This window comes from Typha angustifolia, chromosome 7 (genome assembly GCF_048772165.1).
Source record: "Typha angustifolia cultivar Huaian chromosome 7, ASM4877216v1, whole genome shotgun sequence".
NCBI classification, from domain to species: domain Eukaryota; kingdom Viridiplantae; phylum Streptophyta; class Magnoliopsida; order Poales; family Typhaceae; genus Typha; species Typha angustifolia.
Genome location: NC_133245.1, coordinates 14,110,302 through 14,132,979, shown reverse-complemented (window position 1 = coordinate 14,132,979; position 22,678 = coordinate 14,110,302). Strand labels below are relative to the sequence as shown.

Here is a 22,678-nt window from a genome sequence, read left to right as displayed (position 1 = left end):
GACGTTTGATCTGCAATGCAACTTGAGATTAAAATGAGCTCTTTGAAACTTCAATGGAAGTAGTAGCCTGATAAAATATCAGACTTCATTGTCATAATATGTTCTTTTTTTTTAAAATTTAATTTGCAATATTTAACTATCAAATATTGTTTAATCGGATCAATTAAGGCTGCTCAAATGGCAGCAAGATCTTATCATGTGTTATCTCTAGGATCCAAGCTTGACAATGAATTTGTATTAAATAAAATGAAAAAAATATATTGAGAGCCCCTAAATCATGTTGATTCAGCATCTTTCTCTTAAATTTTAATTATTACTTTTTTTTTGTTTGTTTAGATGCAAATCGTCCAGTTGCATGCAGCTTGTGTAAGGTTTGACAAGCTGACGAGAAATAATTGGAGTGAAGTAGGAAGCTTGGAAATGAAAGATCTGGCTCCATTAAAGTATTTCCTAGGAATTGAAGTTTTAAGATCCAAGAAAGGTATTTTCTTGTCTCAGCAAAAATATGCCTTAGATCTGTTGAATGAACTGGTATGTTAGCATGTAGTCCAGCTTGCACTCCTATGGAAGAAAATTTGAAACTAGGTATGTATCTAAACCAAGTTCCTGCTAACAAGGCATACTCTTAGAGATTAGTGGGGCGACTAATGTATCTTGCACATACTAGACCTGATCTAACTTATGCTGCAAGTGTTGTCAGTCAATTCATGCACTCTCCAAGCAAAGAACATATGAATACTGCCACTCGTATCCTGTGCTACTTGAAGTCATCCCCTGGAAAGGGAATTATGTTTACAAAAGGAGACAACCTGGGTATTGAAGGTTATACTGATGCCATTGAGCTGGGTCAATTGATGATAGACGATCAACATCTGGGTATCTCACATTTGTAAGTGGGAATCTAGTTACTTGGCGAAGTTAAAAACAGGAGGTAGTAGCTAGATTTAGTGCTGAAGCTGAATATAGAGGAATAGCTAAGGGCATATCTGAATAACTGTGGATCAGAGTTCTAATGCAAGATTTACATCTTAAGCCTACTAGTCCTATGAAATTATACTGTGATAATAAGGCAGCATGTGATATTGCTCAAAATCCTATTCAACATGATAGAACTAAACATGTTGAAGTTGATAGACACTTTATCAAGGAGAAAGTAGTGGCAAAGCTCATTGAAGTGCCTCATGTTCGATCTCAAGATCAGCTTGCTGATGTACTCACCAAAGCAGTGTCAAGCAAAGTTTTTGATAGTTGTCTCAACAAGTTGGGCATGAGTGACATATATGCACCAACTTGAGTGGGAGTGTTAAAGATTGCATATGTTACAGTTATAACAGTCCTAATTTCTCTTATATTGTATGCATCACTAGCTGTACATGATAAAATAGGATTCTAATTTTGTTTTTAGGCAGTCACAGCTTTCCTAGATTAGAATTCCCAGATCCTAAACTTTAGGATCTGAATTATGAATACAGTGGCTACATAATGCCCATCAAATGTAAGTTATACTGAACTATTTTTCCTAAACCTTTTCTTCTCCACATCATTTTATCCTCTGTTTTCGATAGTATCTTTTTTTTTTTGGCACATAATGAATGACTGCCAAATAAAACACATGTTTTAGGATAAGAACTTCTCTATTTTATAAATCAAGCAGAAGAATATTTACTTAATAAAAAAAAGGGACCTTGAAAATTTAAGGTGACATTTAGAAATTTAAACGCTTGGACCAGGATGGCTGGTGATGATCCCCAAATCAACTTGAAGATAAAGATTTTTAATGTGGTTCCAACTCTCTTTGAAACTTCCAAGCAATTATGCCATTGAATGTCAAATCAGAGTTTGCAATTTGCAGAACTAGTCTCAATTGTTGACTTCTAATTTGTAACTAGTTGAATGCTTTGATAGATGATAGAGAGAGTAGTAGTCAAAAAAATTTGAATTCAAAACCTCCTCTCTAATACTATAGTAATTCATCAAATACTTTTAAAAGATGAGAATAATGTCTTCCATATAATAGCAGAAAAAAACTATAATATATGAGAAGAGGGTGAATATCAATAGGGTTAAAAATGGTTGTTCTAATTTCATTTTCAACGTGGGGCCTTCTTTAATAATTGAGATCAATAATGGAGGTTGAAAGTACGAAGAAATTGGTTGTCCTGTTCAGCCTTATCATTCTCATATAAGACTTGAGTGAATTCGGTGGCAAATACTCGGATAGGGAGAATTAAAAAGCACCCAAATCTAAATAAAGCTCGATTACCTATTCTATTTAGCAAACATAATAAGACTACCCAATCCTCTCAGTAGAGGCTAATCACCCAGAAGGATCTTATGCCTAATACTATCGATGACTAGGATATTTTTTTAATAGTTTATGATCCTATAAAGATTTTATTGGCTAGACAAAGAGTTAAAGTCTTTTTAAACACACTAGTGATCACCAAAGACATGCTAAGTGTTACATTAATTCCTACCGTATAGAACTTTAATGTAGCATACTTATAACAACGGATAGAATCTAATTAGCACCTAATATATTCTCAATATCGACAAATAACCACAAATTTTCTTGTGTATCGCACTATTTCCCCCACCACAAACGGACATTAAAGAAAGACGGTAGAATATTCGGCCAGCCTATAATCACATGCATGGCTACAACTGGAAGAGCAACTTGTGCATGGTTTGACCAGTTGACAAGAAATAATTAAGGTGAAGCCTGCCTGCCATACTACAGAGCCTTGAGATTTTGAGCCGAGAAGATCCTGGACTCTGGAGCATTTTGCGTTAAGAAATGGCGATGATCCTGGATGCTTTTGTTTCGACTTGTGTCGATAGGCTTGTTGCTCTGGTTGAGGAGAGAGTAGTCATGGTACTCGGGGTGAAGGATGAGCTTAAGACGCTGCAAGAAAAGATGGAGATGATCAAAGAAGTGCTCGAGTATGCGGAGAGGAAGAGGATCCAAGATCCGGCAATCAACAAGTGGCTGAACAAGCTGAAGGATGTCATGTATGACGCTGACGACATCATCGACATCTGCAGATACGAGGGGGGCAAGCTATTGGAGGATGATCAAGCGTCTTCTTCATCAAACCGACCGGTATGCTACCAATTCCCTCTTCTCTCCTGCTTTAGCACTATTCCAGCGCGTCATAAGATTGGACGCAAAATTGGAAACCTCAATGATAGATTGGAAAAGATCCACAAGAACAGACTAATGTTTACCCTTGAGCGCACTAAATCGGACGTCCACCATGTGGCGAGAGTGAATCATCGTATGACATCCCCACTTCTTGACGCTGACGTTGTGGGAATGGAGATCGAAACTGCTGCTGATGAGCTGGTGAAGAGGATACTTAGCATGGAAGGAAACCAACACCAAGTTTTTGCTATTGTTGGAATGGGGGGAATAGGTAAGACCACACTGGCTCAGAAAGTATACAATGACCCTGCAATTAAAAAGGACTTCTCTGTCATAGCATGGACATGTGTCTCAAAAAGCTACAAAGAAATTAAATTGCTGAAAGAGATCATCAATAATAGTAAAGGTGACTATGGACGAGCTGAAACCATGGCGGAACTCCAGCAAGTGCTAAGAGACCTTGTCGCTGGGAAGCGATTCTTTCTTGTGCTTGATGATGTTTGGCAATCAGATGTGTGGAGTAATTTACTTCGAGTTCCGCTTCAAAGCGGAGAAGGCAGTGGAAGGATCTTGATAACAACTAGAGACCAAAATGTTGCCAAGGGAATGGGAGCAATACACATTCATCAAGTTGAGCAATTGTCAATTGATGCTGGTTGGCAACTGCTATGCAAAAGAACTTATCTAAATAAGGAAGAAGAAGTGCTGAGATTGAGAGATGTAGGGATTCAGATTGTAGAGAAATGTGGAGGCCTTCCTTTAGCAATCAAGACTGTTGCTGGCCTCCTGGCTACAAAGGATAACAATGAAAATGAATGGGAGAAAATTCTTGGAAGCCATGCTTGGTCTATGAGCGAGCTTCCTGAAGAACTCAGGGGAGCTCTGTATTTGAGTTACGAGGACTTGTCCCCTCAACTAAAACAATGCTTCCTCTACTTCTCTCTCTATCCAGAGGATGCAATAATACCACGTGAAGATCTTATTAGAATTTGGGTGGCTGAAGGATTTGTTAAAGAAAAAGGAGGTGATCAAATTATGGAGGACACAGCAGAAGAATATTATAATGAGTTAGTTAGAAGGAGTCTCCTACAACCGGATCTTGATTATATTGATGGGAGTAGATGTAAAATGCATGATCTTTTACGGTCTCTTGCTCAATATTTATCAAAAAATGAAAGTTTCTTTGGAGACCCACAGTTGTTGAATCCTACCACTCTGTCTAAGATTCGTCGCCTATCTATTATAAAGAACGGAGAGACTATTATTATCCCTCCGGGTATAGAAACAAAACATCTATGCTTGAAGACTCTACTGATTTCTGGTGGTACTCTTGCTAGAGTTGACAAGCAACTGTTTCCAAGGCTAGCATATCTCCGAGTCTTGTATCTTAATGGAGAAGGGATCGAGAGTATTCCAGATTCCTTAGGAGATCTAATACATCTAAGGATGCTAGACCTTGATCATACTATGATATCTAAGCTACCAGATTCACTCGGGAAACTAACAAATCTACAAATCTTGAACTTAATGGATTGTAAAAATCTACATACTCTTCCGAAAGGTCTCACTCAATTGTGCAATCTAAGGCGTCTTGGCATCATAGATACACCTCTATGTGACGTGCCAAAAGGATTAGGGAGATTGCAATTACTTAATGACTTAGAAGGATTTATAGTCGCCAATGAATGTGTAAGTGGTGAAATGCAAGACGGTTGGGATTTGAAAGAGTTAGAATCTCTCAACCAACTAAGATGGTTACATATAGAGAAGCTGGAGAGGACAATAGATGGGGTTCTCGTTCTTGAAAGAAAGCATCACCTTAGAAGATTATTATTAAAGTGCACACTACAAGCCGAGCAGGCTAGTGCTCAGCAATCATACTCTGAGGAGGAGATTGACAAGATTGAGAAATTTTTTGAGAAATTATCCCCTCCTCCATGCTTAGAAGAGCTTAATATTGTTGGTTTCTTTGGCCGTCGTTATCCCAGTTGCATTGCAACCTCTCTTTCGAGACTAACATCATTGAAACTTCGTGATTGTATCTCTTGTTCGCACCTTCCGCCGCTAGGTCAGTTGCCATATTTGAGATATCTTAAAATTACAAGAGCATTAGCAGTGGTAACCATTGGCCTAGAATTCCTAGGCAATGGAGTAAGGGTGGGCTTAGATGTTGCAACGGCTTTTCCCAAGCTTGAATTCCTCATTTTCCAGCAAATGCCTAACTGGGAAGACTGGTCCTTAGGTGAAGAAGTTGAGAAAAATGCATCAATCGGAGAAAAGATTGCACCATCCTCTTCTCCATTATTGCTGCCTCGTCTACGGTGTTTGGAGCTTACAGACTGTCCAAAGCTGAGAGCTCTTCCAGAAGGATTGAAGCACGCGACAGTGTTGCAAGATTTCCGCATAAATGGAGCTCATAGCCTGAGGGCAGTAGAGAACTTCCCTTCCCTATCTCAGTGGCTTGTGATCGAAGAAAGCAGCAACATAGAAAGGGTCACAAATCTTCCCCAACTAAGAGAGCTCCAAGTGGTTCGTTCACCTGCTCTGAGTTGTGTCCAGAGTTTAGATGCGCTGCAAACCTTGTATGTAGAAGATGAATCGATGGAGTACCTTCCTGAATGGGTGTCAGGACTGCTCCACCAACGACAACACCTTGACAATAACGTCGAACTTGAATTGTACATGCTCTGCAATCTCCGTGTGCTCGAGAGATGCCAAATGGAACGCCAAGATTGGCGCATCATCCAGCTGTTTTCAAAGGTTCGTGCCTACACCGCCGATGGAAGTGGGTATTTGGAGTATACCAAATCACCATTCAGCTACGACAGCAACCTACTAGAGCAGCTCAGAGGTCTTCTCTTTCCTTTTCCATTCTCACTGCATATATTTTCATGTTACTGAGAGGCTGTCATACATATTTGCTTTATTTTTCACTATTCTATTCTAGGTATTCCGTCTAAATTTAAGTATACTTTAGTCTCTTAGAACTGTTTCTGAAGCACTTAAATGTCTCCTTTTGAAATACACTCGTGACATAGAATTGAAATTTCATTTTAAGTTCAATAACGGTTATACCCTTTCTTTATTGGTTTTAATCTTGGAATTGATCCCCTACGGTTGTCTGTTCATCAATTCTGGTTTTTCTCTTCACTTTTTTCTTCAATTTTCCTACAAGCAGCTACTATTGTTGTCTATAAATTAAGATGATCTTCAATTTGGGGGGAAATAAAATTGATCTAATCATTCTTTCTGTAGATTATACTCTTTCCGCAAGCTGATTGGTACATATAACAGACCAATATCATGAACTACTAGATTCCCGTAATATGCCTATACTAGTTAGTATTATAACCAACAATATTTATTAACTATAGATGACTACAGATAGATCTAGCATGAGTATTCATGTCTCAGCAAAGAACTGCTATCACCCCAATCAATTTCCAGAATAGTCGATTTCTTTTTATTTCACTTGACCAAACACATATAATTATTTTGGTTCTTAATATGATCCCTAACTAATTTTTGCATGGGTCAGAAGACGAAGAAGAAACGGAAGAGGGAACTGAAGGAGGATCAGAAATGGAGGGAACTGAAGAAGAATGAACAGAGGAAGAAGGAAGTAAAGGGCCACAAGAAGAAGGTACAGAAGGAGTAGAGTAAGGTGGAGAAGAATAAGAAAAAGGATCATAAGAGGAGGATAGGAAATGATTATTTGAACAATTCACGAGGTAAAATTACTACCTTGCCAAGAAGGATAGATCTATGAAAAGCCAATTCCTACATCTCATGTCACAGTAAGTCAATTTTCAGTCTTTACTAAAAAAGTTGCCTCAATGTGATATATCCAGAGGTAATTGCTCTTCTTCCAGATCTACTTTCAGGTTGAACATACTCGAGGTTGATGCATCGTAATCCTGCCTTTCATTACTAGTAGCATGTATGTTGGAACATTGTTTATTATCTTAATTTGTATTCCTTTCTTACTATTGGATTGGATATGACTTGTAAAGCATTGGTTTGCAACAACCTCTGTAACCTATAGATACTGCTGTTGTTATTTCTCAACTTAAAACTTATTAATGTTTGTTTAATGATATAATTGTTTACCTGTTGTGGTTGTTTGTGGATTTATTGATGTAATGTCTAGCTATACTTGTTTGTGTGTCAATAACTCAAGGGCATCGTTCTCCTATCTGTAATTGCCAGCTTGTCTGTTGTTGTAAATTGGTGAAAGCTCCACTCCTTTTATTTCAATTCACTTGTCTAGAAATTAATCTCATTTGAAGCAAACAATGTTCATATGAAAGTAAGTTTACTTGATTTATGTCCTATATATATATGTATGCTTCTCTTGCAATCTAATAAAGGTCTGCCTTGAAGGAGTAGTTGACTTGTGGTGGGGAAGCATAAATAGATAGGAAAGGGTCAATTAATAGCTATGGAGATGTGCAATCTGTACACAGTTGTACAGAGCTCCTTATTAGGATGAGAGATAACTTTGAACTCAATATATTACACATATGGAGTTATTTCATTACATGATACATTGCTTCTTTTATAGCATAAATTCTCCTCACTCTTATTAATGACCAAACAAGTAACACATTCTCTGAGTAACTTATACTAAGAATTGTGAACTAACTCCAACAAGAGTGCAATACTTACACTATGGCAAACTCCTCCATCACACATAGGACCACATTAATTAGTTACTTCTCGGTTCACCATTCTCGATTAAGCCTTTTATCCCAATGAAAAGTTGCATCAAGTTTAGGCCCATTAGTGTATGTGACACTAAAGTTATATTAGAGTCCAAACCTAGCTAGTTAAGGGATCCTGGCAAACACATTCAAAATTTGTCCAACTAAGAAGCTCATAGATCATTAGGTTTAGGCCCATTAGTGTAACATTTGGATTCCACAAAGGGAAATAGAAACCAAACACTTATTGATCAAAAATCTCTCCCCATCACTTGAAAAAGTTGCATCCACTATAAGGAAAAGATGCCCAACTAGCCAACTTTTCATGCCTAACCATGGAAAGCAGATGAAGCCACTAGTGTGCCTTTTTCCATTTACATTAGATTAGCTACGTTGACATCTTCTCTTCTTTTAGGCGATGAGAAGGAAAGCAATGGCATTTGTATACTAATTGACACTAATATCTCCTATGGTAGGCAGGCTTGATCGTAGATGAGCCCAGTTAGATCTTGCGAATGATATCACCAAATATTTCAAAGTTAGTGCTCATTGAGTCCTTTTAATTTGCAGACATTGCCATCCCATAATGCAAAAGGCGTTCAATTGCTGATGTCTAATTGGTTCCAACTAGAAAGCCATTCTCTCCACTACCCAGAAATAAATGATACTTATTCTAAGTTGCATTCTTAGTGCTTCATGTTGGCTTCTTTAGTGCTATGGAGGAAATAATTAATCAAACCATTCTTTCTTGCTGCATTTTCTTTTCCTTTTTGAAATAGAAATATAAATTTAATGATGGTCGCTAACATTCAAAGTACTATCCATTTTTTGTGCCTTGTTTCCATATAATTTATCAGAATAGATGGCATGGCATCAGTATTGGCATTAACTATGAGACTAAACCTTACACAAGTGCAGGAGAGGGCAAGTTAAGGAAGGCATTATAATGGCGAAAAGAAATTATAATGTTAAAATACATTGGATTACCTATATCTGTAGTGTGAAGTGGAGTCATACCTAACTCCAGCACGGCAAATTGTCGTAATAATAAGCCACTACTTTTACTCTAAAACATGCACCACAGTCCACAGCCATACGAAAGACTCCAATATCTTGTTCTCGACGTGGATATTAAAGCAAAAGAGGAAGTGCCCCTCACGGGGATCTGCACAAAAGCCACTGGAAAAGTCCTTCCTTTGGACGTCTGGTTGCAATCTACCTTTTTATCTTCTCCTCTCTCTCTTTCTCTTCCTTTTTCTTTTTCCGTCTATCGTCAATCTGTAAGCTGATTATAGATTAAACATAAATACTAATCTTTCTTAAAAATGAGGTAAATTATAAATCATTATGGATCGAGTCAGATACATACTTATTATTATTATTATTATTATTATTATTTTAACGAAAAAATTTAAGCTCGTAAATACTTAAAACTCGTAATTTCCTACGAAAGATTGGTACACAAAGTGGTTCTCTTAGTTTGTTTTTATTTTCTCTGTCTCCCTAATGATGCTAAAATTCTAATCTTATTAGCTGCTAATAAATGTCCCATGAACAAGATACGAGGATCGGAGGCTTTCGTGGGCAAAGGAACAAGATCTACATCAGAGTTGATTTTGGTTAGAGGTTACAAGACAATGCGTGCACTCTTCTACATGTCGAACATTTTATATCTAAACTCATTTGATTCTGCTTGCATTTGTCGTGGAAAGTAAAGTCCAAGATGGGGCTTTTTTTTATTTTTATTTTTTGGAATTAAAGTCCAAGATGGAGCTTGTTTTTGTTGTGAGTAATATTTTGCATCTAGATCGATCCCGTACGAACCCCTCTACACAGGCGCAACTCCCAACGGTCAGTAATGTGACACGTTTTAGTTTCTCTTTGTTCTATGTCCGCATTCCAAAAGTCAAACCCCCCTCTGTCGGTTCACCTACTCCGCCCGTCCCGTCATCACCCCTCTCGAATCCTTCACCTAAAACCTAATTAAACCGAGAAAGGAACTCTTACCGCGAAGTCCACGTTAGTAATACGACTCCGCACGGACGATATATGATGATGAGACAAAGAGGTGAATCGAATCTAGACAGCGATCTTTTCTTTAACCCCTGTGCGGTCGCTCTCCTATCGCTGAATCAGGCGTCGGATAAAGCGGCGACGCACGTGTCGCGCCCGCTTTTGACCTTTGACTTCTCCCGACATCAGCCCTACCGGCTCCTCCCGGTCGCTTGCTTCCGCTTTCTCCTCGACCGCCAAATGCCATCTCTCTCCAGTGGACTTCCCAAATCAAAATACAGCGTATCATGATTAAGTGTAGATTATGACGAAATAAAATATGCTATTGAGGGGATCTTCTTCGAAAATGTGAAGCATTTCTCTTTTAATGTATATTGTAAAAAGCTGAATAAAGAATTATTCGAGTTGAAGAATTGGAGTCATTGAAGTGGTTGTTATTCTTTATGATGACACTCAGGAGTCAAAACCGAACCAAACCCAACCTCTCTCTCTCTCTCTCTCTCTCTCTCTGTCTCTCTCTGTCTCTGTCTCTCTTCACTGCCAAGATATCTCTTCTGCTACCCACTTGTGGCTCTGTGCTTGTTTAGATGGTAGAACTCCAAAAATCCAGCACAAGGAGCAAGAATCTCGTGGGAGATCAAATGGGTTTCTCCAATTATAGCTCCTGAGGCCGAAAGGAGCCTTCTTTGTGTACTCCTCTTTCTCCTATTTCCTGGTTCTGGCATCAGCTGAGATGAGGAGCATGGGAGCCTCATGGGGGTTTCTCTTGATCTTACTCTCCTTCCAGGCTAAACCCATCGATTCCCAGAACCTGAGCTCATGCAGCTCTGCGGATTTATATGCGTTGCAGGGCTTCTCCAAGGGGCTCGATTCTGGGATCAAAGGTTGGACCTTGGATTCTTCTTCCTCCTCTGATTGCTGCAACTGGGTTGGAATCTCTTGTGATGCTTCGATGGGTTCAAGCCCGAGGGTGGTCGAGTTGGATCTCCAGGCCATGAAGCTTAAAGGGTCTATATCCGATTCATTGGCTGGATTGGTTTATCTAAGATTGCTCAAGCTTGCCTCCAATTTCCTAAGAGGAGCAGTTCCAACCCGGCTGTTTCATCTCCGCCAATTGGAGTACCTTGATCTTAGTAGTAACGAGCTCTCCGGCTCCATTCCAATGGATTTGTACCTTCCTTCGGTTCAGGTGTTCAACATCTCCTATAATACATTCGATGGTAGTCACCCAGTCCTCAATGGCTCGACCAATCTGACCAAATTTGATATAAGTTTCAATTTGTTCGCCGGCCACATCGACACAAGCATCTGCAATTCCTCTGCCATAATTCAAGTCCTTCACTTCTCGATGAATCTTTTCGCAGGCGATTTCCCGGTTGGTTTTGGGAATTGTGGATCCCTTGAGGAGCTCGCCGTGGATCTGAATGGGTTTTCAGGGAGCTTGCCTGATGATTTGTTCAAGATGTCATCTTTGAGGATGCTATCTGTTCAGGGAAATCAGCTATCAGGAAGGATGAGCACAAGATTCAGTAATCTCTCTAACCTTATTCAGTTGGATCTCTCATTCAATTCATTTTATGGCAATATCCCAAATGTTTTCGGTAGCCTTAAGATGCTTGAATATTTCTCTGCGCAATCTAATAGTTTCAGAGGTTATTTGCCATCTTCCTTGTTGAATTTGTCACCACTTAGAGTGATGTATCTAAGAAACAATTCTCTTAGTGGAGAGATTAAACTCAATTGCTCCGCCATGACTCGGTTGAGCTATCTCGATCTCAGTACAAATTTGTTCAGTGGTTCTATATATGATCTGTCTGAATGTTTGGAATTGAGGACCTTGAATCTTGCTAGGAACAGCCTTAGTGGTGAAATCCCTATCAGCTTCAGGAATCTTAGCTCACTCTCCTACATCTCACTTTCGAATAACAGCTTCTCAAATCTATCTTCAGCCTTGGGAATCCTACAGGATTGTCCGAGCCTTACCGGTCTGGTCCTGACAAAGAATTTCTTTGATGGAGAGGCAATGCCGCTGATCGGGGTTCATGGATTCCAAAACATAGAGGTCCTTGTTATAGCAAACTGTCATCTTTTGGGATCGATACCACCTTGGCTGGCTACTTTTACCAAGTTGAAGGTTTTGGATTTGTCATGGAATCGCTTGGATGGGACCATTCCTCCATGGATAGGAAATCTTGAGCATCTCTTCTATTTGGATTTTTCCAACAACTCACTCACCGGAGAAATCCCGATTAGTTTGTCAAAGATGAAGGGCCTTATTAGTTGCAATAGCTCACAGCAACCGACACAGACAGAGGATTTCCCATTCTTCATTAAACGGAATACTACTGGGAAGGGATTACAGTACAATCAGGTTAGCAGCTTCCCACCTTCTTTAATCCTAAGCAATAATATGCTTATTGGACGGATATTGCCAGGGTTTGGAGATCTTAAGAATCTCCATGTATTAGATTTAAGCAGGAATAGGCTATCAGGGACAATACCTGAGGAGCTATCAGGCATGTCAGGCTTAGAGACTTTAGATGTGTCACACAACAATCTCACTGGAAGTATACCTTCCACGCTCATGAAGCTCAGTTTTCTCTCAAGCTTCAGTGTGGCCTACAATAATTTGTCTGGTCCGATTCCAGAAGGCGGCCAATTCTCAACCTTCTCCAGCTCGGATTTTGAGGGAAACCCAGGTCTATGTGTTCATTTAACTTCATGTCAGTCTAAGGCTGCTGTGCAATCTGCAAGCCAAAGGCAAAAGAACAAAGGTGCTATCATAGGAATGTCCGTCGGCATTGGAATTGGAACAGCTTTTGTTCTTGTTCTCATCTACCTATTTGTGTCAAGAGCTGGTTCGAGAAGGCAGGAACATGCCACAAAGGCTGTTGCAGATGCCAATGGAAATTTTGAATCGGCGGCATCCTCATTGGTGCTTCTTTTTCAGAACAGCAACAACAAAGAGCTAACCGTGAATGATATCTTGAGATCCACAAACAATTTCGACCAAGCTAATATAATTGGCTGTGGGGGCTTTGGTCTAGTTTATAAAGCAACTCTACCGGATGGCACAAACACTGCAATCAAACGGCTTTCTGGTGACTATGGACAGATGGAGAGGGAATTCAGAGCAGAGGTAGAAACCCTTTCTAGAGCTCAACACAAGAATCTTGTTCTTCTTCAAGGATATTGCAGAATTGGGAGTGATAGACTCTTAATCTATTCATACATGGAGAACGGGAGCTTGGACTATTGGCTTCATGAAAAGCACGATGACCGGTCTACACTAGATTGGGATAGAAGGCTTAAGATAGCTCAAGGTGCAGCGCGAGGATTGTCATACTTGCACCAATCATGCCAGCCTCATATACTTCATCGCGACATAAAATCAAGTAACATCCTTCTTGATGAGAACTTTGAAGCTCATTTAGCTGATTTTGGGCTTGCTAGGCTAATTCTGCCCTATGACACTCATGTGACCACCGATCTAGTGGGGACATTGGGCTACATCCCTCCTGAATATGGCCAATCCTCGGTAGCAACTTTCAAGGGTGACGTGTATAGTTTCGGTGTCGTTCTCTTGGAGTTGCTTACAAGTAAGAGGCCAGTGGATATGTGCAAACTGAAAGGAGGCAGGGAGCTTGTTTCTTGGGTTCTTCGAATGAAGAAGGAGGACCGTGGTGCCGAAGTATTTGACCAATTAATATATGATAAGAAGCATGACAGTCAGATGATGCAGATGCTTGAGATTGCTTGTCTTTGCTTAAGTGACTCCCCTAAACTGAGGCCTCTAACCTATCAATTAGTTCTATGGCTTGACAACATTGGTATTGCCAGCAAAGCTATATAATGAGACAAGTCTACCTTACATCTTGCCAAAATTGAAGGTCTTCCAGTGGCTTCATCCCTGAATTCTGCAGCTTATTTGGAAACATGTGATATGCTGACTCCAAGATGCTTTCTCTGGCATTCAGATATCAGGTGTACATACTATCTGCACATCCTTGGCCGAGTTCTTGACCTTATCGTTCATTTCCTTTCATATATCCTCACAACTCTTTTGAGTTTTTCGCCTTCATAGATCCATTTCCTTCTATAGATAAGGAGGTTATATCCATCAGAGGAGATACCATATGCATATTACGATGTGAGTTACACTTGTTAAATAAAAGAATTAATTCGGTCCTCTCTAAGTATCTGACATTTTCTTGCTGATCAAGAGCGAGGCATCAAAATTACATCCATTATGTATGTACATACATGTATGTATACGTAAAAGCAGTCGATATAGTACTCAATCAAGAACTTTATTCAGTTATTAATCTCAGTCTCTTTATTATTTTTTTTTGTAGAATATTATCACTACACTGAACTGTATGATGAGTGACACTACATGTATTTATTTATACATATTGCATAGCCCCTTGATCACATTTAACTTTAGTATTTCCTTATGCAATCTTATGGATCTTGCTATATAAGTATTTGGAGTTATTCCACTATTTCCATTATGTCATGTTTGAGTAAACAACCCCTATCTCATATAGAGAGAGTAATTAAACACAATGACTAGTTAACAACAACTTTCAATACTACCCATCATATAGCAGCAACAAATATATACCCTTTTTTCTTTTCTTTTTTTGGAGAAAGAAACATCAAATATCCACAATTGCTGTGCAATGAGACTTTTCTTGATGAGAACTGTCATTAATTTCAAACAATGATAAGGTCAAGTACATATCGTCTCCATGAATCAATGCTAAAATTCCTATAACAGGGAGAGTTGACGGATATTACAAACTATAACGCTGCACTGTAAACATCCTCTACTCCTGAAGGCCCTGCCCGTTGAAATGTATGATAGCCCCTTTGTCAACAATTGAATTCAGTGTCATCTTCTATCTCATGCACAGCCTGGAGAGGACCACGTCCAGAAAGGAACCCGCTCTCGGATATGTTCATGGGCCCGTTTCCAAAAAGGCATACTTGTGGTTCAATCCTATTCATCCTATTCCACTCCTCATCAGACAACGACCAGTCAAAAATATCTATGTTTTTACGTATCCTCTCGGGCTTTAGGCTGCACGGAAGGACACTCGTTCCTCTCTGCAGTCCCCATCGAAGAATTACCTGTCAAATAGGGAAACATGCAATCAAGAAAACTGTGCATTTAATCCACCCAAATATGTATTTATATATATATATATATATATACACACACACACACACACACACACACAACAATGCAGCTCAATTCACCATGTATGCTGGATGTATTTAAATAACATCTAAACTAATTTTGGATTAAAGGAAAGATATATAATTCCATTAGCTTTTCAAAAGGAAACTGATCCAACAACAGAGTGAATTGCACAACACGGTTGCTTAAAAAGAACTGCGCCCTTGTTACTGCAATCAATCCCACAACACTAGAAAATGAAACAAAATCATGCATCTATTTGTGCACCGTTGCCTCAATTCAAGTTTAAGGTGTCACTACTCAGGAGGAGTCAAGAAGACAAGAAAAGACTGGTAGAAGCAGCTAGGAATGACACGTTGGCTCTTGTATGCAAGGGAACATAGACTAAATAGAGCTGAATGGTAGAAAAAGATGATGTACACACCCAAAAAGGAAGGACTGCCAAATGGACTAACTTGGATCTTCCATATTCACTGAACGGGAAGAAAAATGAGTTGTGAAATGTCATTTCTGGTTTTATCTCGTCTGTTGAGAGTACACATGATTGGAGTACATGCAAACTAGAAACTTACTCGATTGTGATTAATAAATATTTTAACACAACTGAACCAGAATCAAAGTTGTAAATCATGATATAGAACAGAACCTCAACTGTCTTCCGGTCATATCAAATGAGATTATGAGACATCAACTGGTGCCATCAAAACCATGAGTTTAGATCTTCAGTAAAGTTCTTGTTACTGATTATAGCCCATCAGTAATCACTCCAATATGAATGTATTAATGGAAATCATATGGTCCTACACTTAGAGCAGTAGATGACTCTAGACCTTTCGGGGAAATATATTTAACTTTGTTTATGTAATGGAGAAGAGGAAGATAGAAACAAAAAACAAGCGGTAAACAAACACTTATCAGCTTATCCATATTTACACTCATAGCGTAATCTTAGGGCTTTAGATGTGATATATGATATCTTCATAGAGAACTTGCCCGTTTCATCCTACCTAGATAAATATAAAATTTAATAAAAGACATATATATAGGTTAACATTTACTATCACTGTGATACTTTTACTTGAATTGAACTTTTGAAATAAGATCAGGTGAGCTTGCATCTTGCCTTCCTGTATTCACTCTAATGAAGCAGCAAGGAAAGAATCCATCGTTCCTTAAGTTACCGTAATCCATCTCAGAAGTTAGATAAAGAAAGCAACCTATATGGCTATATCTAGACAGCATCTGCAATCAAATTAAACAAGTATCTCATGCTATTCAATGCCATTCAGTGATAAGGAGGAAGAATTTCAGCTATGGATGAAAATCCTATGACTGACAAAAAGGATGTCAACTCATTTTTTTTCCTCATCTTATGCTTCATATTGCTAGAGTAACTTTTAATATTTACCATGGATATAAATGTTTAGTCACTTCACCACTTTTCATATCAACTCTTAATGAAACCAATCAGACCAAGAAAACAATTTGTAGCTTTGAAGAATTTGAAACGATGCTATAAAAGGCATCCAGGAGATGTGGTTGGTCAAGGGATTGTACAACACATGTGCAGTAGATGGTGTAAATGTAGGCAGTTGAGGCACAAATGTTTCTTTTGTAACACTCAAGTTTATAATCATAAAAGACTGTTTAAAAAGCACATTAATATATATTTTAATATCAGTTTACTGTATATATTAGTACAATAAGGTTTTAGTTGAAAAAGATAATGACATACTACGTTTCGCTTAAACTGATTGGTCTTATATGGAGCCTCCAAGCCCCAAAGAGATCACAAATGCAAATGTGAACCCATAGACCATATTTTAGAACAGTAAGTTGAATACTCAGATAATCTACAAAATAGAAAAGGTAGTAGCATACCTGCTCAGCTGTCTTTTTATGGTACCCTGCAATATTTGTAACAACAGAAAGCTTCAACATTGGTCCGTGCACTGATCTTGATCTTCTAAATGATATCCTAGGGGTCCCAAGTTCATCTTCTGATCCACTATCAGATAGGCTAGCACCAGTCGTTGGCATACCAGGAGTTGCAGGCACTCCTAATGGAGTGTGTGCAGACACATGGATACCTTTTTCTTGACAAAACTTTACAAGTTCATCCTGCCTCCAAAAAGGGTGCAACTCCACCTAAGAATAATCAACAGGTATTATGTCAGCAAAACAAGAGCAAGAATGATCATTGATATTAAGTCAGCTAAACAGGAACTGCGTCCCAACCATTTCAAATCAGCTGCATGAAACATTCTCCACAATCACTTAGACAAGCTATAAGTTAAAGGGATAAATAAAACAAAAGCCACATCAAAATTTCTCGGTACAACATATGGGATCACCGCAGTCCTTCAGATACTCTTTCCTCTTGAGTCAAGGACACAAGATTCTCTCATCTACCAAAAGCACCAACTGGCAACCTCCAATTCCTCTATGTCCTGATATCATAAGTAATCCTATCTATCAATTTCTAGCACTTTATTTTACAGTTCAAAGTAATTTTCCCAGACAAACTGGCTTTAAATAGCTATATAAACATATTGAAGAAAGAAATAAATCACAATTCCTGCTATATAACAAAGAAGACAACTATAATTTTGACAAGAAAAAACCCCATAGATGTGATAGAAATGGTCCTGATACATGGATATAATGGTAATATGATAAGGACGATTCTTTTCTATAGTTGCCTTAGTTTCTAATCATTAATTAACATAGAAAGTCTCAATTGTCATGTGGTTATTGATTGTGGAGTCAGCATTTTAATCTTACTAAGGTAAGGAAAAAGAAATCTCAGAGAACTTCTAATATAGAAGGATAGCTAATAACTTAAGATGGTTGATCTGAAGTTAAGCACAAAAGAAAGAAGAAAGCTTGTAGCACAAAGTATCAATTCCTGCTTGATTTCATACAGAACATACTTGTAAACAGCTATGCAATTCTTGCCAGGTTGAATTCTATCAGGGAATTCTGAAGATATATATTTTACAATAATTTAGAATAGTCAGTATATCAAAAGCTGGCATTTTATCAAAATAACCAGCAGCTGATGAACTCTTCAAGTGTACCACTAAGAAACCTTCAATGGACAAATAAAATAGTATTTCTTACCATGATCTGACTTCCCTAGAAAGCAATATGTATGCTTCAATCAGTTGCATACTTGCATTACAACTCAGCCTATAGCAGTATACGTTAGTTCTTACACACGTCCTCTGTATTAGCTTTCAGAAACTTTCTCTTACTCATTTTAAGCACATCGAAATGCAGATTATTGACTATTGAGACATGCGAAAAGAAATATGAAATAAACATACCTGATTGACTGCTGGAACTATCTTGGCAAAGTGAAGCAATTCCCTAATCTGCTGAACATTGAAATTGCTAACACCAATAGCACGAACAAGACCCATGCCAACGAGGCCTTCCATAGCCTTCCATATAGGCTTTAACCTTTGCAAGAATTGTCGGTACTCACTTCCTGATTTCCATGGAGGATCAGTAGCATCTTCAATAGCTGAACTCTCTGGCCAATGTACTAGATACAGATCTAAATATGAAACACCAAGGCTCTTCAAAGAAACTCTCACAGAATTCTCAACCCTCTTGTGAGAATTAGTGGCACAGTACAGTTTGGAAGTCAAGAACACATCTTCCCTCTTAAGTCCATTATTAAAAGCTTCATCCAATGCCTTCCCCACCTCACCTTCATTCCCATATAGATGAGCACAGTCTATGTGGCGATATCCAACCTCCAAAGCTGTTGTAACGGCTTCAATGCAAATATCTCCTCCAGATTGCCATGTTCCAAGCCCTATAGCTGGAATCTTTGCCCCGGTGTTTAAGACAAAGTAGTTCATAGTTGTTGTTCCCTGTTTCTTCATTCTTCCAATCTAAGCCAAAACAACAGAAATACAAGAAGAAAAAGAACGTAGTTTAGTAGCTAAAACAACAAAACATGAAAGACACAAATCCCATTATCATTCAAGGATATTTTTTTAACAGATTTGATGTACAGATGAATCAAGGAAAGCTAGAACTTCCGGTAAAAGATAGAACTCAAGGAAAAAAAAACCCACTAAAATTTGATACTAAACAACTCAGCGGAAGCGCCATTTCTCCATGTAGGACACCAAAATGCTCGTTTATATCTAATGGCCCAAAATTATCTAGGGTACCAAAAGTGCAAGGCAATAACATTCGCAGTAGAAGGAAAAATCCATACATCAATCTATATTCAACTGAATACAATCTGACCAAACCACCAAAGACCCAATCAAAAGAACCGAATCAAAAACACACCAAAAAGGGCAATCAAACTAAGTTTTAGAAGAGATCCAGCGAAGGAAACGCCTCAAAAGAAAAAAAAAATACTCAAAATCTTTACCAATGATTAAACGGGAACCAAAAAATCAAACCAAAATCGCACCTTTCGCTCCTCCTCTTCTGCAATTACCCAGAAACCTTAAACGGAAACACAGCCGATAATTCCTCGACACTTCCCTAACGAACTACCAAAAAACCCATATCTCCCTTTTCAACAAACACCACCAAAACTAAAAGGGAAGAAAAAAGAAATCTTAACAGAGAGACGTGTTCAACACCAACAGTGGGTCTAGAAGAAAGCCCAAACTCGGGGGAATGCCAATCCAAGTACATCCAAAGCCACGTCGCTGGCTCCCTAATCTATTCAATAAAAGAAGAGAGAGAAGATAGAGATAGAGATGGAGAGAGAAAAGCTGCGTTCCTTTCTCCAAGCGCTCACCTAACCAAGACGACCAGGAAACCCACCAACCCTTTTAAAAGTGGAAAGCCTTTATGTCACCCAACTGGCTCGCTCATCCCCTCTTCCTCTCTTCGTTCTTCTTCTTCCTCCTCTTCTTCTCTTCCTCGTGCTTGTTTACTTTTAAAACCCAAGTACTGGGTCTTAGGAGAGAGAGAGAGAGAGAGAGAGAGAGAGAGAGACACACACACACACACACACACTTCTCTTTACGTTGTCGTCCTCAAAAATAAAACATCACTTATCCAGGGTTGTTTCCAAGAAAAAGCCAAAGAAAGCGAAACGGTCCCTTGGCCAAAAGACTGTGCTTGTCCCTATGTGAAAATAAAGTAACTTCTTTTTTTCTCTTTATTGGGTCGGGATAGTAAATTTGACCGAACCCGTTTACCCGGACCCGGAATGACCTAACCCGCCAAAGTTTTCAGGGGGAATGAGGTCCTACGGCCTTAACAGGACGGTGTGAGATGCAGTCTTACCCCGTTTGGCCGCCCAGTCAGTCGTACGGTTGGCTTCTCTGTATACATGGATGAGTCGATAGTTTGGGAAAGAGCTGAGCAATGATTTGCACTTAGCAACTAGGTTTCGGAGCTTCCACGGGCAGCCGAGCTCCGACTTCATGATCCGCACCAGCTCGAGTGAATCTGTTTCTACCACCACCTGTCCTTGATCCCTAGCTAAGGTTAACCCGAGCCATAGGGCCATGCCCTCAACTTGTAATGCCGAACTTCCCGGCGTGGGCTCCCAAGCTACCTGCCGGAGTGTGCCGTCTGCCGACATGAGCACGGCTCCAACTCCCGCTTGATAGTCGCCCGGTGAGTAGGCGCCATCCACGTTCACTTTGATCCAGCCAGGGGGTGGGGCCACCCATCTGCATTCCATCCTTGGCATAGTGGGCTTGAGTATTGGCCGGGTTGGTTTGGCGTAGTCCCGAGCGAGTTGCACCGCCCTGTGCACTACCGTTTTCGCCGTGGCGTTTTCTCCTCGGAACACCCGTGCATTCCGTTGTTTCCATACCGTCCAAAGGGTTGCTACGATTAGGGCTTTGTGTGTAGTGTCCTGTGCATCGTCATTGTCCCATTCCTGGCAGAGCCAGTTTGATCCTACGTGGCACCCCTCAGTTGGTGTCCAGTCTTGGTCATGTGCTAGCTGGGCCCACAGCTCTAGCACATATCTGCATGAGAAGAATAAGTGGTCTATCGTTTCCGGGTGGATGCCACACAAGACGCACTTCTCGGCCCGATTCGAAGCCCATGTAGGTAGGCACGGGTGGGCAGTCTGCCCCAGCAGAGTTTCCATATAAACATGTGGACCCGCGGCGCCAAAGGGAGCTGCCACAGCACTTGCCACCCTTTCCATCTGGGCTGGCTGCCGGGTTGAAGGTGGGTGTAGATGAACTTAACCCGCCAAAGTTGTTCCTTGGTACAACGATGGTGCCACTTTTTACCATGATATTATTTTTGGATAAATTATAATTTATACTCCCATTATTTGATTAACTCTAAACTTAAACACTTACTTCACACACTTAATCCGTAGAAATACTTAATTACATCTATAAAAATATAGTTTGATTTAGGTGGAAGGATAGTTTGGTCATCTATTAAAAATCTACTAAATAAATTTAGGTGAAAGGACCAATAATTTTGGTTGAAAATTCTAACAATTTAAAAAAAAAGGTTATCCACTAAAACTATACCATTTTTTTATTCAAATCATATGCATATAGCGTTATATTGTAATAAAATAAATCTGTAAAAATAATCTCAACAGTTTAAGAAGAGAATCAAATATATGTATATATTTACCATGACAGTAAAAAAAAAAAGGGTGAGTGCATACAAGGCCGGCAAAATGGGTGAGTGCTTGAAGTCATGTGTGTTTGTACATCCACTTTGGATGTTGGAACTTGGATGAGGACAGCAAAATGCAGCATTTAAGACAACAACTGTACATTTGGATACATCTGCAATAATTCCAATCATGATGAGTAGTGTTGGACTGTTACGCCAATCTTTTTGTCGGTAGAACGGTCTAATGACCATAACTATTGCAGCTTTGACTTCATAAAAGCTTTGGCCAGACTTAGATTTATCATTCACGTAGTAGTGAAACGAGACAAATATGAGATTAGAAGTTACTCATATTTTACTATATATCTTTTTAGATTGCTAAGCCCTACTGAGTTTTGTCAGCTAATTAGTTAGCTCTCATCGCTTCAAAGTTATCTTCTTCGTCTTCTTTTTATAATTTCCTATTCTAATTATATTATTGAGATTATTTTATATATAAGTCTAATTATAATTTTATCTTTTTTATTTAACTAAAATTATTTTAAAAGTGATCGATTTCGTTTCTGCCGTCATTCACCTGTTTCATTTATTTCTGCTCATTTTATTTTATCCAATTTTTTCGCGTTATCTTCTCTCTTCGTCATCATCCAAATATCTCATTGTATGCTTATGAATGTGTATTGCATGTCTATAACAAATAAGAATAATTTAAATTTATATATTAAATCAAGGCTACTTTAATAATTTTTAGTTCTTATTTATACTTTATTTCACATTTATGTCTTCTTTTCTTTTCTTTTTTTTGAAAAACAGACTGAAATGTCATTAATATCATCAACCGAAGGGGAAATAGGGTAAGAACCATAATAACAAGCTTCATCTTTGGCTGAATTACAGACCAAACGACAATTAAAGCAACGTATCAAGAACATATTCTCATGCACAATAAGAGAAAAAGGAGGTAGAGCAAAGCTCTAAAATCAACCCTTCACTTGGCCAATCACAGCTGCACAATAGATAAAAGCA

General features: G+C 38.9%; 3 protein-coding genes across 6 annotated transcripts; 2 read left to right on the top strand and 1 right to left on the bottom strand.

Moving 5' to 3' along the window:
* The first annotated feature begins 2,469 nt into the window (after window positions 1-2,469).
* On the top strand, window positions 2,470-7,254 carry LOC140762424 (putative disease resistance protein RGA3). Of its 2 annotated transcripts, none has more exons than XM_073100219.1 (2): window positions 2,470-5,996; window positions 6,687-7,254. In XM_073100219.1, exons 1-2 carry the CDS (start codon window positions 2,798-2,800, stop codon window positions 6,749-6,751), a joined length of 3,264 nt encoding a protein of 1,087 aa, XP_072956320.1. In that variant the 5' UTR covers window positions 2,470-2,797; the 3' UTR covers window positions 6,752-7,254. The 2 variants fall into 2 exon arrangements, with proteins under 2 accessions (XP_072956320.1, XP_072956319.1); XM_073100218.1 differs by having other exon boundaries at window positions 2,490-5,996; window positions 6,684-7,254.
* A 3,093-nt stretch (window positions 7,255-10,347) lies between these two features.
* Window positions 10,348-14,182, top strand: LOC140763194 (phytosulfokine receptor 1-like). Its single transcript, XM_073101277.1, has one exon. It carries the CDS (start codon window positions 10,595-10,597, stop codon window positions 13,712-13,714), a length of 3,120 nt encoding a protein of 1,039 aa, XP_072957378.1. The 5' UTR covers window positions 10,348-10,594; the 3' UTR covers window positions 13,715-14,182.
* A 371-nt stretch (window positions 14,183-14,553) lies between these two features.
* On the bottom strand, window positions 14,554-20,004 carry LOC140763580 (NADPH-dependent aldo-keto reductase, chloroplastic-like). 3 transcript variants are annotated; one of them, XM_073101833.1, is made up of 4 exons: window positions 19,845-20,004; window positions 18,397-18,972; window positions 16,949-17,215; window positions 14,554-14,997 (listed from the first exon to the last, which is right to left on the bottom strand). In XM_073101833.1, exons 2-4 carry the CDS (start codon window positions 18,961-18,963, stop codon window positions 14,740-14,742), a joined length of 1,092 nt encoding a protein of 363 aa, XP_072957934.1. In that variant the 5' UTR covers window positions 18,964-18,972; window positions 19,845-20,004; the 3' UTR covers window positions 14,554-14,739. The 3 variants fall into 3 exon arrangements, with proteins under 3 accessions (XP_072957934.1, XP_072957935.1, XP_072957933.1); XM_073101834.1 differs by lacking the exon at window positions 19,845-20,004 and adding an exon at window positions 19,665-19,800; XM_073101832.1 differs by lacking the exon at window positions 19,845-20,004 and adding an exon at window positions 19,509-19,658.
* Between the last annotated feature and the right edge of the window lie 2,674 nt (window positions 20,005-22,678).